Below are 14,045 nucleotides of genomic sequence, written 5' to 3' on the forward strand. Positions count from 1 at the left end.
GAGAGAGACAGACAGACAGAGAAAGAGAGAGAGACACACAGCACTTTAACCGAAAACATGTGGAATGTCCATATATTTCATAAGTTAGCCAGTTGCTAATTTTTATAAATGCGGGGAATGGGTAGAACAAGGCACTCGCATTTCCAAGGTTACTCATTTGATCAATCTCATGCTGTATACGTATATGCTCAGTGGCTCTGGTATTTGTCTTGTCAAGCTGCATATCATTTATCACACTCATCGTCATTGGAGTGGTGGGACGACAGGGTCTCAGCCGTTTTCCCACACTCCTCTCTGATTTCATTGCATTTTTTTGGATGTTTGTTGACATCAGCAGTTTGCCTCCTGCTGTACATATATTAATTTCATATTGTTTTACAATAGAAAATACAATATTACAATATGTACAATGTTGTATGTATGTTTACTTTGCAGTGTTTGGCTTCTCACATATTGCCTAAGTGATTGCATTCACTTTTCAGTCAGAATTAAAAAAATCATGGGGATTATAAGGGTATTTTTTTTTACTCTTAAGAACCTGCTGTAAACAGATCATTCACTAAGAAGTTGATAATAAATATAAGATATTTCTTTAAAAATAAATAATAAATGGGCAGAGCTCCCTTTACAATGATGTCAACTTTGCACTAATTATACATGCTTCTACAGTATTTTAATGTACGTGGAGTTCTATTTGTGAGGATATGTATGATAAGTCAGGAATAATTACTAAAGGACCCTTGTTCTGTCACTGTGGATATTTAGCATGTTATGGTATTGGACTTGGTGAAGATCACGTTCTTTCCACGATGTATATAATGCAGTTTAGTCTTGTGTCGTTGATGCTCTGGCAGCTATTCATGATTTTTTGTTGTGGTGAAGTTAAAATTAATGTGAAATAACTTGCAATAGAAATAACAAAAGGTAAGCTAATGTTTATGATGTAATGTGTATCCTGACTAAAGTGATGACAGATGGCCATTCTGTAATTGTCTTTTTGTTGCCACTGTACAGTTGTTCGCTGCAGTTGCTGTCTAATTTCTGTATGCTTAAGAGATTGTATATTTTTTAAAAAGCAGTTTAAATATATAACCTGTTATGCTTTTTTTTTTTCCAGAAACAGCACAATGTTCAAGCTGTTTCTGCTGGAGCACTTTGCTCCCTCCCTATTCTGTTTTTCAGAAAAATGTTGCTGTAAACTTTGTCCTCACTGAGATTACAGCTGTCAGTCTCAGTAAACAAGGAAGCAACGTTTTTTTTTTACTCATCAGCCTCACTGGAAGCTTTTTACTGTCTTCAGTTAGAAGTTCTCATATTTATCCTTGCTCTCTCTCTCTCTCTCTCCTCCATCTCTCTCTCTCTTTGATAGGCGAGTCATACAGGAATGCGCTCCTACATTTACAATAAGAACTCTGTGATTGGCTCACAGGCAGAACACTGCGGGATGCGGACATATTTCTTCAGTGCGGACACACAGGAGGACATGAATGGCTGGATCCGGGCCATGAACCAGGCTGCGCTGATGCAGCAGAGTCACACTATAAAGAGGTTGGTCTCGCTCTACAGAGTAGGATTCATTTATCCCATTGGCTGGGCTGCTACTTGTACCAACATATTTCCTTTACTAAAGCAGTGTCTGTGAACTGGATATGTCTTAAGGTGATATCCGAAAGGGAACCTGGGTGTCACAGAAATTAACAAAAAAGTAAACATCTGTTTTGCAGCATTTAGTGTTGAGTTTTTTTATGAATCAACTACAGTGTCTACTCTGTGTGTGTGTGTGTGTGTGTGTGTGTGTGTGTGTGTGTGTGTGTGTGTGTGTGTGTGTGTGTGTGTGTGTGTGTGTGTGTGTGTGTGTGTGTGTGTGTGTGTGTGTGTGTGTGTTTGTGTGTGTGTATGTACATATACATACTGCATGTGGGTCTGGTATAGATGAGGGTTATTGCAGCAAATAATGTGTTTCTCCAACAATAATCACAATATGCAAAGCAGATTTGTGTGCATAGTTTTCTTTTGTTGTAAAAATATTCACAATCAATGGCAGAAATAGTCTGCTATAGAGTCTCAATCTGCGGTAAATGCATTACAAACTTAGATTAGCTGGAGGCCCTCCATGGTTTGAATGGTCTGTGCAGTAATGCCACCTAGAGGCCAATGTAAGTCAGTACTCCTGAAATCTTTATTTTGTAAAGCACTCAATTTTCTACCTGAAAGTCTTAGTTTGGTCCCTTGAAATGTATTATATCAAATACTTTGCACTAATGAAGCAATAATAAAGGCTAGCACTAGATTTTCCACTGAGTTCTGTGTGAGGTGATCACTTCACTGCAGCTCAATCAGCTTAAATACACCTTTTATTGCTATTCCTACAATATCTTCATATTTGACCTCTTAGGAATTATTTCTGCAGAAATAAAACCACCCTTAAGTGTAAGCAGTTTGTAAAATTAGACATTTGAAATCATGTCTTATTCCCTTACTGTAAGTGGGAAAAGGATTACTGAATTTAAATGTGAAATCTAATGAATTAGTCTTATTATTTGAACACATTAAAGAGTGTCACACCACCTCCAAGCTATTTCATTTAGACAAAGTAACTGTTATTTATGTTACGTGGGGGATACTCTTCTTCTTTCCTCTCTATTGAAAAATATAAAAGATGGAAAGTTTTTGAATAACTTCCTATGGTCTCTGATTGTTTCTGAGAGAAACTCAGAAACTCATATGTTAAGTGTCTCTGCAAATGGATTGGGAAATTACCTTTAGGGTCACATAAGGTAAATTTGAGCATTCCCTATGTTTTGTATCCACTGCTTAATGCTGTGTAATCCCTTGTTTCAAGAATAATGCTGCACTACATCATAATATATTGTTATGAGGGGGAATTAGATGATGGTTAAGTAACTAAACGCATGTAGCCATGTGTAGTAGTTGAAAGATAAAATACTTCACTGCATACTCTCTTAATTTAAAATAGGCTGTATAAAGCCATTTATTTCAATTGTTTACATGCAGAACTAACTTGATATATTATATATGTTGCTATATTTAAGAAGTCATCAACTTTTTTACAGAGAAGTGGAGAATCCTAAGAAGGCTGTACAGCAGGCTGTCCCACAGGCCAACCATGTCCACATCAACCAGAACTCATCTCAGTCAGAAAGCCTTCGCAGGACAGAAAGAGTGGAAGCTCCGGAAAATTGTATTCAACTGGCTCATGGAGACGAGATGAGGTATGAATTAGAGATCCAGGGGAGGCCCAGCCAGTCAGCTACAGAGGAAAGAGTAGAGCGACTCTCGCCAGACTCAGTCGATGGTGCCACCCACAAGAACGGACAGCAAACTGTAATCCAAGTGGCTCTGCCACCAGAACAGAATGGAAATCTTGTCTATCAGAGGGGCTTTGTTTCGCGACCAGGCACTGAGAAACATGTGCAGAGGAAGAATACGCTGGCTCAGGTGGAGCAGTGGGTCAAAGTTCAAAAAGGGGACCCACCAAAGAGGTCAGTTTGAATCTATAACTGTAACATGAATGATGATTAAAAAAAAACTTGAATAAATGTTTCCCTCTAGTGGCTATAATAATATGAGGGGACGTGTATATTTGAATTGCTCAAATTGCTCTACTTTATGTAGAGAAAGCATTCTCATTTGGGACAGCTAGGATGAAATTGTTTATATAAAAGTAAGACATCCATGTGTTTTCTGTCTCAGTGGTCCCTCTGCTGAGTACAACCTCCCTCGGCGGACTCCTCCATTAAAGCCCAAAGCCAGCACATCGGATGCCACCTATCAGTCGTTGCCAAAGTCTCCCCGTCTCCCGTCTGGCAGCAACTCTCCTCCAGCAACATGCAACCTGCCTAGTGACTACAAGTATGCCCATGACCGTCTCAGCCACTTCCGCATGTCCACCGACGAGCGCATGGCCACCAAGGAGGGAATGGTGTGGCAGCTGTATGAGTGGCAGCAGCGGCAGCAGTTCCGTCATGGCAGCCCCACCGCTCCTATCTACACTGGCCCTAACTTCACAGACTCTTCATCTTTTAGAGTTACTGTGGAGATGCCACGTTCCATCTCTGTGCCTCCGTCTCCGTGTGAAGTCCCACCATCAGTCCCCTCCTCCTTCAAACCCCTGTCACCTCGCAGGCCCCACACTCCTTCAGACAGACGCACAGTCAGGCCCCTGGATGAAGTGACACCAGGGGACAGCACAAGGTCCAGCTCGCCCGGCCATATTTGTGCCCTTTCTCAGGTAGGACACCTATGTACTTTAGGCAAAATTGTTAAGAGTTGCCTCTCAGAAATCTTCCCCAGACAATTTAGATAACAATTTACTTTAACGTTGTAATTTCTGAATTTTTTTCAATCAAACCTTGCGATGGAGAGTATTAAAGGTACTCTAAGTGATGTCACACGTTTTTTAGGCTACAACATTTTTTGTCACATACAGCAAACATCTCCTCACTATTTACGAGCTGCCGGTCCCCTAAACACACTGTAAAAAAACGCAGTCGCTGTAGACAGCCTAGGATCCACACACGCCAACAAAAACAAAGTGGTCCAACCTGGACCATGCAGGGGGGGGTTAGTGCGCTGAAGCACAGAAGGGAGGGAACGGGGTGAGGAGGAGGTAGGAGCGACGTAGTCTTTGTTTTGTTTGAAAATACTTTGAACGTCAACAAGAAGTAACGTCACCCAACATCTCTTAGAGCACCTTTAAATTCATTTAATTCAATTATTTTCTATTAATCCCTCTAATATTTCATTTCAGCTTCAGATGTTAACTAAGTTCTATTTGTTTTGTACTAAAGCCTAAGTTCGCAAACATAGTCTGAATCAGCTGAAGTACATTTCCAGGAGAATTGCCTGACAGCAACGTGCTGGATGTCCCTCGCCTTCCGCTCTTTGTGTGTTGCTGTTCTCAAACTCTGTTCGCATCGTGAAACAACAACAAACTTCGAGCTAGCAAGCTACAAGCTGAAAATTTGATCGTGCAACAAGGCAGGTCTGCTTGGTTCTTTCGGGGAATGATTGTAAAGATTTACAAAGAATATGTTTACGGCTGTTATTGGCTTAAGGGAAAGTTAAAGGGTTAATGCTGGTCTTATTTGATATTATTTTATCAATATCAACAAATTGTCAATGTAGCCGCAGGCATAACTCATGCATTCATGCCATATAGAACACATACCAAAAAGCATTGTCATTCAAAATTTATTAAAACACATACAGTAAAAGAGTGATTGTGAACATGGTCAGTGTAGTTTATTCCTTTTAGCAATGCAAACACATAACCATGTCCCAGTTGCTCAGTAACATCTGCCTGACACAATGCTGCTCTCCAAATCCAAAATGAACAGTCAACTGAGTTTTTATTTAAACTACATGTACAATGGACATTGGCCAAGTCAGTGGTGGTGGACAAGATTTACCCAGAAAGTCTGTTTTCAAGAAAATGATCAATCATTCTGTAGTTTAAAATTCTCCAATGTGAGGATTTGCTGTGTTTTACATCTCTATAAACTAAATATCTTTGTGTTCTGGACTGTTGGTCCAATTTAACAAACAATGTGAATATGTCACCTTTGAATCAGGTTGGTTGTGATGGGCATTTTAACAAATTTCCGACATTTTGTAGACAAAAATATTAATTGATTAATTGATTATAAAGATAATTGTTAGTTGCAGCCCTAGCTAACACATCTCTTCAGTGTGTCTTGGATGCCATCGAACTGGCAAAGAGGAGTGGTGATTCGCAAGGGGCACTAGAAGGTTTGTTCCCAATGTGGTATCACACTGCTGTCACACTCGGTTGGAGGGATTTACTTCATATGTTTCGGTTAAAGTAAACACTTGGAAATATCATTTTTACTAGAGTCCAACCCCCATAGACTTACAACTAGTCCAGGGTGTACCCTGCACAGGATAAATGGGTACACATGTATATAATGGATGGATGGAAGTCCTACCCTTGATAAATTTATGTGCTGATACTCATACATCATTGGTGCTTCAACGCTGTAATACTGGCACACAGTAAACATCAGTAGCCTGTCATTGGCATGGGACTGAACCAAAACTTGATGATTCACATGTAGGGAGCCAAATGACAAAGGTCTCATTCTCACGGTAGCTTTGGATAGTGGATGTGAGGTATCTGTTGATGTCGACTTGAAGGATGTTGTGAGCTCACAAGGACACCATGGGAAGATTAACACGCAGAGCCTGAGAAGGCTCCGACCTCTTTGATGCTAATGTGAATCGTTTGCAGATTCACACAGTCCACACCCAGGCCCACTCCACAGGTGGTGTGAGCGTGTGTGAGTAAAAGCTTGCTACTCCGCTGTTCCCCAAACCGTCGTAGCGCTCAGACAGCACCACCACCGCCGCAGGAGACAGAGCGAGAGGCCGTCCTCTCATCCACACCCTGCGCTGTCTTCCCACCACACCCTCCACATGTGAAAAGATCTTCCGCCAAACCATCACCACATTTGCCAATACACACAAGCCTCACAACCAACCCGTTGGCCTTACACAAGTAAACAAAGTGTCACAGATGCTCTGTTTCCTCCATCATTCACATGAGTGTCAAGACACTAATTATAACCATAAAATATGGTGATGCACAATTATGGAAAACCCTTCTGAAGAAGATACATTTTCAACAAAGGGAGCCACAGTGACTATGCAAGACGATCCAAGGGAGTGATGTTTATGGAAACTAAATTTAGTCTGCAATGAACTTAGTTTTGGTGCATCCAGCCTCTTTGAGGCTGATAATGCTCTATGGCTGGAGTGCGCTTAAGTAATAGCGATCTGTATACCTCTGAGGAATATCATTAAGAAGTATGTTTTATTAGCAGCTAATCCAATTTGCCCAGGGCTCCTCAGCACCCTATAAACATCTCTACTGTATCTCAAACATCAGCAGCGGTCTCTTTCTTCTGATCTCGCATTTAAATAAAAAACCTATTATACAGCAAAAAAATAGTGGCATGGGAATCTCAGTGGGAATGGCTTACAGTGCTTCTCTTGCTGGTAGCAAACAAATGTTATTTTAAGAAAGCAGGTTTAGTATAATTTATGTGTAGTTAATTAAATCTCTTGTTGTTTGTGTCCTTTTAAGGTTCTGTAGTGGGCCTGGTTTTTGCTAATTCTGTGTGTTAAGCAAAAACGTCAAATTTCCCAAGCCCTGTAGCGTCTAAAACTCAGGGCACACCTTGTTTCAAATAAGAGTAGGAGTGATGAAAGGGAGAAAGGGCTAGATGAAAAAATAAATCTGCTGTGAAGTCAAATTTGTTTGCAGACTTGGAGGCAATGGATTAACTTTGATTCAGTGTGATAGAGTGGTCTAACTCTCACTTTCAAGACAAGATTACTTAGTGAATTAGACATTCTTTTTGATTTGACTCTATAGTATCTGTAATAACAAGTTGATGAATTATGTTTCTCTGCAGACTTCCCAAATAGAGAGAAGGTCCATGCCTGCCATGGGCTACATCACACACACTGTCAGTGCACCCAGCTTGCATGGCAAAACGGTAGGATTCTCTTTATTACGTTAGCAACATACAGTAACTTGGTTTTATTATTAAAAATATCTGTCATATGGTATTAACATAGCTTTCCAGTACAGTAGTCTAGAACAGCCAATCCAGGTATTAACTGGAATAATTCACTCCAAAATTAAATTTGTGAGGCTTATCTCGGTGACTGTATCAAGATGTAGAATCTGGAGCTGACTGATTTTGTGAACCCCTATAAAGCTGGTTTAAATGTAAAAATGTGTTATCAGTTCTGATAACCCTAATCTTCAGACAATCCCTGATAGCACAACAAATCATCCTCCCAGTCTCAGCTACTGTAGCTCAGCCACTTTACTGCCTGGATGGTTCTCAAGTATTTTCTCTCATCCCTCTGCACTTTCACTGGCCTCCGGCCCCTAAAACCGGGCTTGGCTGCAGCCAGAGGAGCTGACTCTGCTCCTCATTCAGCTTCGGAGGCACCAGGCCAAGATGGCTGGTGTGCATAGCCCGAGTGATGCGTTCGCTCACCTGCAGCACCACCAGCACAACGGCCTTCTGGGCCCCAGCATGCAGGTCAGGGGCCCTTGTACTTCCCTAACCTTCTCCACAGCACACTTCAACCCCTGCCAGTGCATTGTGGTCCCACTCTCCCCAGCCAATCCCATACATTACTTCCCTGTCATTCATAAGACTGTGTGGTCTGTTGGTGTTGCTTGGTTGTCTTGTTTATTCAACCATTTTGGCATGGGCTGTATTCGACTTCAGACTATCCAGATTAGTGTCTTTATGGTTGTTGTCACTCATCCACCTGGTTCAAAACCTGAAAAAGCTTTCAGAAGTATACAGAAATATTGTATTTGTAAAAATTTATTTACCATTTTTGAAGCATATTGTTTGTCAACTGTGCCTGCATTTTATACTCTCCTTTTTTAATAGATGTATAAGCTTGCACCGCCACAAGAAGACATTTGTCTCTTGTGTGCTCTGATCAATCTTTGTCCCTTAGTGTTCTCATTCTGAAGCAGCCATCAGGCCACAGTCTCCCCTATGAGCCTGTTGAGACTAGCAGACCACAGTGAAGCTGCAACGGTGCTCAGTAATGACAACCCCACCCAGTTTCTAACATCCAACCATTCTCTGGCCATCCTCCATGCTTATGAAGAAATGTAAACACTCAGTTTGACCACAGGTCACACACAAGACCTGTGTTGCTCAGTTATGTATGAGGTCAAACATGAGGCATTAAACCAGTTCAAAAATGAAACGATAACCTAATTACAGTTTGGCTTTACTAACTACAGATAAAAATACAGAGGTAGAAAAGTAAACTGTAATTGGGCCCAAGTTAATTAAAGTTTTGTTAGCAAAGCCTAAACAGCAAATAAAGGCCTTAGGCGTCATCTGGTAACCCATTCTCCTTTGCAGCTTCAATTCAAATGATTTATCTCTCCACTGCTCATTCAAAGGCTGATGATACTTACATACAACTGAAGAAGGACCTGGAGTATCTAGATCTGAAGGTGGGCCCCAACAAAGTAAATGGCACTTTATCCTTTTCATCCTCTTCTCCATCTCCCTTCTCTGGACTGCAATCTTGTTCTCCTGCTGCTGCCTCCAACATCTGCCTCCCTGTTCTGCGCTGTGCTTTCTACTGTCTCCTTATGATGTCTTTTAACTGTCTTCTTATTATGTAAATTATTCATTTGAGGATTAAAAAAAAGCATGTTTTTTTTATTAATAATCTGGTATATCCAACAAATAGTCCAATGTGACTGATGTTCAGTTCCTCACATTGTTTTCCATTGGGTGATAGTACAGTACTTTCAGATGCAGTGGTTTGATGCAGTTATGTCATCCTAACACATGTTGATGTTAAGCTAGTCGGGATGGGAATTGAAGTTTTTATAAGCACATGGCTGAATTTCTAAAATATTTTAGTCATGTGAACTCCAATTCCTGTGTGAGTGTTACAAACAAACTGCAAAGGCCTATTACTGCTGTATTTGAGCAAGCTTTAGCCTCATTTAGCTAGCTATTGGCATATGCTCCATTTACACACGTGCAAAGCATTTTAATTGATTTGTATGTTTTTAATACCTTAATGCGTTAATTAGAAATCTGGGTTGTGTTTTCGAATGGAGGGAGGGCATCTAACGATGTACAGTACATCCTGTAACTCCTCTCCGTTTCCTGTTTCAAAACAGATCCAAAGTATTGACCCGATGATCGTTTCAGTACACAATGTGTTTGAAAACTCCACTCCACAGAGTTTTGGGTACTGTTGGAATGTAAGGACAGTGTGCATACAAAGTGAAACAGACCATTCCACTGCTTTTCAAAAGGAATGTGATGCATCCCTGGAAATTATGCAAGATTTTGCACATGGATACCTTGATCTGATCATTCACTGTGTGATACTCCAACACTGCTATGGGATTTGAGATAATGGGGAGGAAGTTGGAATGGCAAAGTGCTTCCTTGCATGCTCTTAAGCATTTGTGAATGTATTGAATGTCTGTTTTATATCTTCAGTTTGCTTTTGTTTTGCTTGTTAAAGTATAAGAGATGACCCAGTGGTGCTCTTTAAGAAATATACTGGCAGAATGACAACTTACATTTTAGGGCCTCTAGTTTCATCGTGGTAGCTGCCAGAAATGGATGATAACATGCTGCGGTGTGTGTATATCGTGGTCTTGCAAGAGTACTACAGAAACTTAGTATTGCACTTACACAATGTTAAGTTGGCAAACTTGAGGGAAAAAAAGTGCTAAAAATCTTTCTTTTAAAAACTTGTAGTTTCCAAGCCCAAGCTAGGATATCATGGTGATCACTAATTATTTCCAGACTTGACAAAACTCCCTTCAGAACCACAGAATACATAATAAAACTGTTCTCACAGGCTGTGTAGTACTCCACATGACTAGTAATTGACTTTGACATGTAAAATAGGTGGAATGCCCCTTTAACTGAGTCTCCTATCCTGATCCTTAACGCTGTCCTGGGTGTGGTGATCCTGGTGTGGGTGTGTTATAAATATTCCACCCACACTTTTCAGCTTCATGCATTACTAACTGTGACAGATAACTGCCCTGTTATCTGGAGAACCTTGTGATATGACACACAGACTGACAGTCCCTGTATTATTATATTGAGAGCAAAAGAGAGAAATATCATAAAAATGTAACTGATTATAGAAAAACATAAGATCCTGTAACAGTACTTCATAATAGTGATGTTATAAATTATAAGAATAAAAGAAGAAGAATAAAAGAAGAAAGTATATTAAGCTCAGTGTAAAGAAACTAAACCCGACCAGATATGTATTACTGTAAGTCCATTTCGGGATATAATAGAAAGTAAGTAAGTAAACAAACGCTCCAAGTTATTTATTTATTTTTTTATGATTTAGCACTATTTAGTTGTTACTTTTTATGCACATGGAAATGGAATTGGTTAACTAAGAAGAAAATAAATACTAATTTGGCAAGTAGTCATGCTAGTGGCATGGCTCAAAGCAAAGCAATGTCTGTCTTTCGGTAAGTCCACCACTTTGGTCCAGACTGAAATATCTCACCAACTTCAGCGTGGACTGCCATTAAATTCGGTGCATACAGTACATTCATGCCACCTTCAGAATAAAATGTAATCACTTTGGTGAGTCTACATCTAGTGCCGTCATCAGGTCAAATTTTTAATTTGTCCAATACTTTGGTTTATCACCAAATACATGCCAAACTAAGATGGTGAACATGGTAAACGTAATACCAGCTTAACATCAGCATGTTTTAATTGTCATTGTGAGCATGTTATATCATGCTGATGTGAGCATTTAACTCAAAGCACCGCTGTTCCTAAGTACAGCTTCACAGATGCGCTAGCATCTCTGTAGATGATGGTGTTTCTCTCAAAGTAAATTGATCTCATTGACTGAAATTTTGCACATCTTAAACAAAGTTATGTTAAACTGTAATTAGGTCCATGATATCCATAATGCCATGGTTGGTGGAACACACACACAGCTCATTACTTTTCCATCTCTTGCCGCTGGCTTTGCCCACACTGTCACTGTTCTCTCTGCCAGCAAATACATACTGCCTTACCACACCATCATGATACTAGAGGCCCTTTAGTTTAACATTTACCCAGGTAACACATTGTAGCTCTTTTTTTAATTATAAAATTAATTTCCAATGTAAACCAAGATGGATCATAAAGTCTGCATTTTACTTAAAGTAATAGGCAGCCAGAAAAGAGCAGCTTTGGGGTTTTTAGAGTTTCTCCGAAAACAAAGATGCAGAAACTCTCTGCATTAATGCTGTTGCACTTCTGCACAAAGTTGTGTTATACCAGCTCATGCTTTTTTTTTTGGTTGTGTGATTTTCCTCCCCATCATTTTATCTAGATCCATCCAGCTTGATTTGTGTAGCAGTCTCAAGTTATGTTGAAAATCCACACAGCTGTTTGTAGTTTTGTAGTCCGTTTACTGGAAGTATTAAAGTAAAGGTTTTCAAAATATGTCATTTGATTACTAATAATAAACATTTTATTTTATTTGTGGCTATTGGGAATTTCAGGTTACTGGACGGGAGAGTTTAAAAACAGAAAGACCATCAAGGCCTGTGAAAATAGCAGAAAGTGATGCTGATGTAAGTGTATCATTATGTTCTCAGGATTTAAAGAAACAGTCCGATAAGCACCCTGTTTATCTATCTCTTCCTTTTCTTTAAGATCTCCATTTCTGACTTCTAACAATCCACTACAAAGCAGCAGTTGACTTTAGTCTGACTTCACTGTGTTTTTAGCGTGGTTTGTCTGTGTGTGTTCTTAAGTTGTGGTAAACAGAGGCTGCAGAGGGAAGAGAACGTATGTACATTGCAACACTGTGGGGACACCCATCTACACTGCACAGGGAGGGCCTGAGAGTATCGACCACAGCTTTAATTTTCCTCCCTGCAATTTAAAGGGAAAAATACATGTAATGGGAGTTTTAGATGTTGAGCTGTTAAATTTTTCAGTTTGATTTGCCTGACCCTGCTTTTCTCATTCTTTGTTTTCTGCTGAATAGAGGTAAATAAGATGGATGTCCTGGCTTTTCATCATTAGCATTGTTCCACTTTAACAATTTATAAGAAATTGCCAGTAAATTGTCTGAAGAATGAATATTTCATGCAATTAAAAACAACAATATACGGCAGCAAAATAAAAACAGCTTAATTATTAATTGAACAGAATGATAAATAGATCTGAGAAATAAATCACTGTGTGAGAAAGACTGTGAACTAGGCAGTCTTATGTTGTTTTCATAAACACATAACCCATTTCTGGGAAAACAAATCTGTCACTCTCAATAAACACGGTTTTCTCCAAAAGTGGATTTGAAAATATGGATTTTTGATTATGATTACTCATAATGGGTATCACCAGATATCTCCCCCAAACTAGACAGTATAGAGCCTTTTGATATTTCTCGCTGCGCTGATGAGAGGAATTCCTCTGGGCTTTTTACATAGATGAGCCTTATTGACATGTTTACAGACAGCGAAGACGGCAGCAGATAATCAATTCATCTTATCTGGCTGCGTTGTTACAATATAGTTGAACGAAGACTAGAATGAAACAGTCAACCTCTGCTGTAAACACATGCTGTATCTCATCAGCCCAGTCACTGTTTTATCTCTCCTGTTTTTCTTTTGCATTATGTCTTTATTATACGTGGTACTATTAGAGGGCAATAAGAATGAGAGGTAATTGTAGATTTTATTTTTTGTTTTCCTGCATTCTTATTGTTTCAATATGTTCTTTTGTTAAGGTGAAATTAAGTCGGCTGTGTGAACAAGACAAGATTCTACAGGAGCTAGAGGCCAGGATACGCACTTTGAAGGAGGACAAGGTTTTTGTTTTACGCATATATAGAGAATTAGCTTTTTTTCTTTTGCATGTGTAAAGTATTTATATTTGTGTGTTCTGCCTGTATTAGTGTATTAGTGTGGTCTATAAATGCTTCTTGTGTTATGACGGTTTGTCTCATGTCCCTATCTAGGACAAGCTGGAGTCTGTGCTGGATGTTTCCCACCAGCAGATGGAGCAATACAGAGCTCAGCCAGCCCATGCTGAGAAGATTGCCTATCAGCAGAAATTACTACAAGAGGATGTGGTGCACATCAGGGCGGAAATATCTCAAGTCTCCACAGTAAGACACAAGCTGCACTCACAAGTAGACTATGCTTATAATTAAAAAAAAAGGCCACTTCTTTGACTTATTTGTTAAAATATGCAATGTGGCCCATCCAACGTAGTTCATTTAGGTTTGGCAGGTAAAATGCTCTGAATCAAAGTACTTACTGTCTTCACTAGTACATACAAGTACATGCTACCATTTGTAGTTTGTTTTTATTGGCTGTAAACAAAATGTTCACTTCTATTTTTAGCTGTTCCCTTCGGTTGGTTTCAGCAACTGGCACAATGTTTCAGGTTGACTGTGACTTTCAAAAGAAGTGCTCGGGGATAAACCTGAGGCCA

General features: G+C 39.7%; 1 protein-coding gene across 15 annotated transcripts in view; it reads left to right on the top strand.

Moving 5' to 3' along the window:
* Positions 1–14,045, top strand: part of plekha7b (pleckstrin homology domain containing, family A member 7b) — a 78,923-nt gene that overhangs the window by 52,148 nt on the left and 12,730 nt on the right. For 5 of the 15 annotated variants that reach the window (XR_005638781.1, XM_039795229.1, XM_039795236.1 and 2 more), the window contains 10 exons: positions 1,370–1,548; positions 3,075–3,503; positions 3,715–4,252; positions 7,458–7,541; positions 7,965–8,099; positions 8,993–9,061; positions 9,731–9,814; positions 12,101–12,172; positions 13,336–13,416; positions 13,567–13,716. Coding sequence is in view for 14 of the 15 variants with exons in the window: in XM_039795229.1 (XP_039651163.1) it covers positions 1,370–1,548; positions 3,075–3,503; positions 3,715–4,252; positions 7,458–7,541; positions 7,965–8,099; positions 8,993–9,061; positions 9,731–9,814; positions 12,101–12,172; positions 13,336–13,416; positions 13,567–13,716 (1,821 nt within the window). In the remaining variant the exon portion in view is untranslated. The remainder of the gene's footprint in view (positions 1–1,369; positions 1,549–3,074; positions 3,504–3,714; positions 4,253–7,457; positions 7,542–7,964; positions 8,100–8,992; positions 9,062–9,730; positions 9,815–12,100; positions 12,173–13,335; positions 13,417–13,566; positions 13,717–14,045) is intronic. The other 10 variants (XM_039795233.1, XM_039795241.1, XM_039795234.1 and 7 more) reach the window with 9 other exon arrangements.

Source organism: Perca fluviatilis, chromosome 3 (assembly GCF_010015445.1).
Source record: "Perca fluviatilis chromosome 3, GENO_Pfluv_1.0, whole genome shotgun sequence".
In the NCBI taxonomy this organism is placed as follows: domain Eukaryota; kingdom Metazoa; phylum Chordata; class Actinopteri; order Perciformes; family Percidae; genus Perca; species Perca fluviatilis.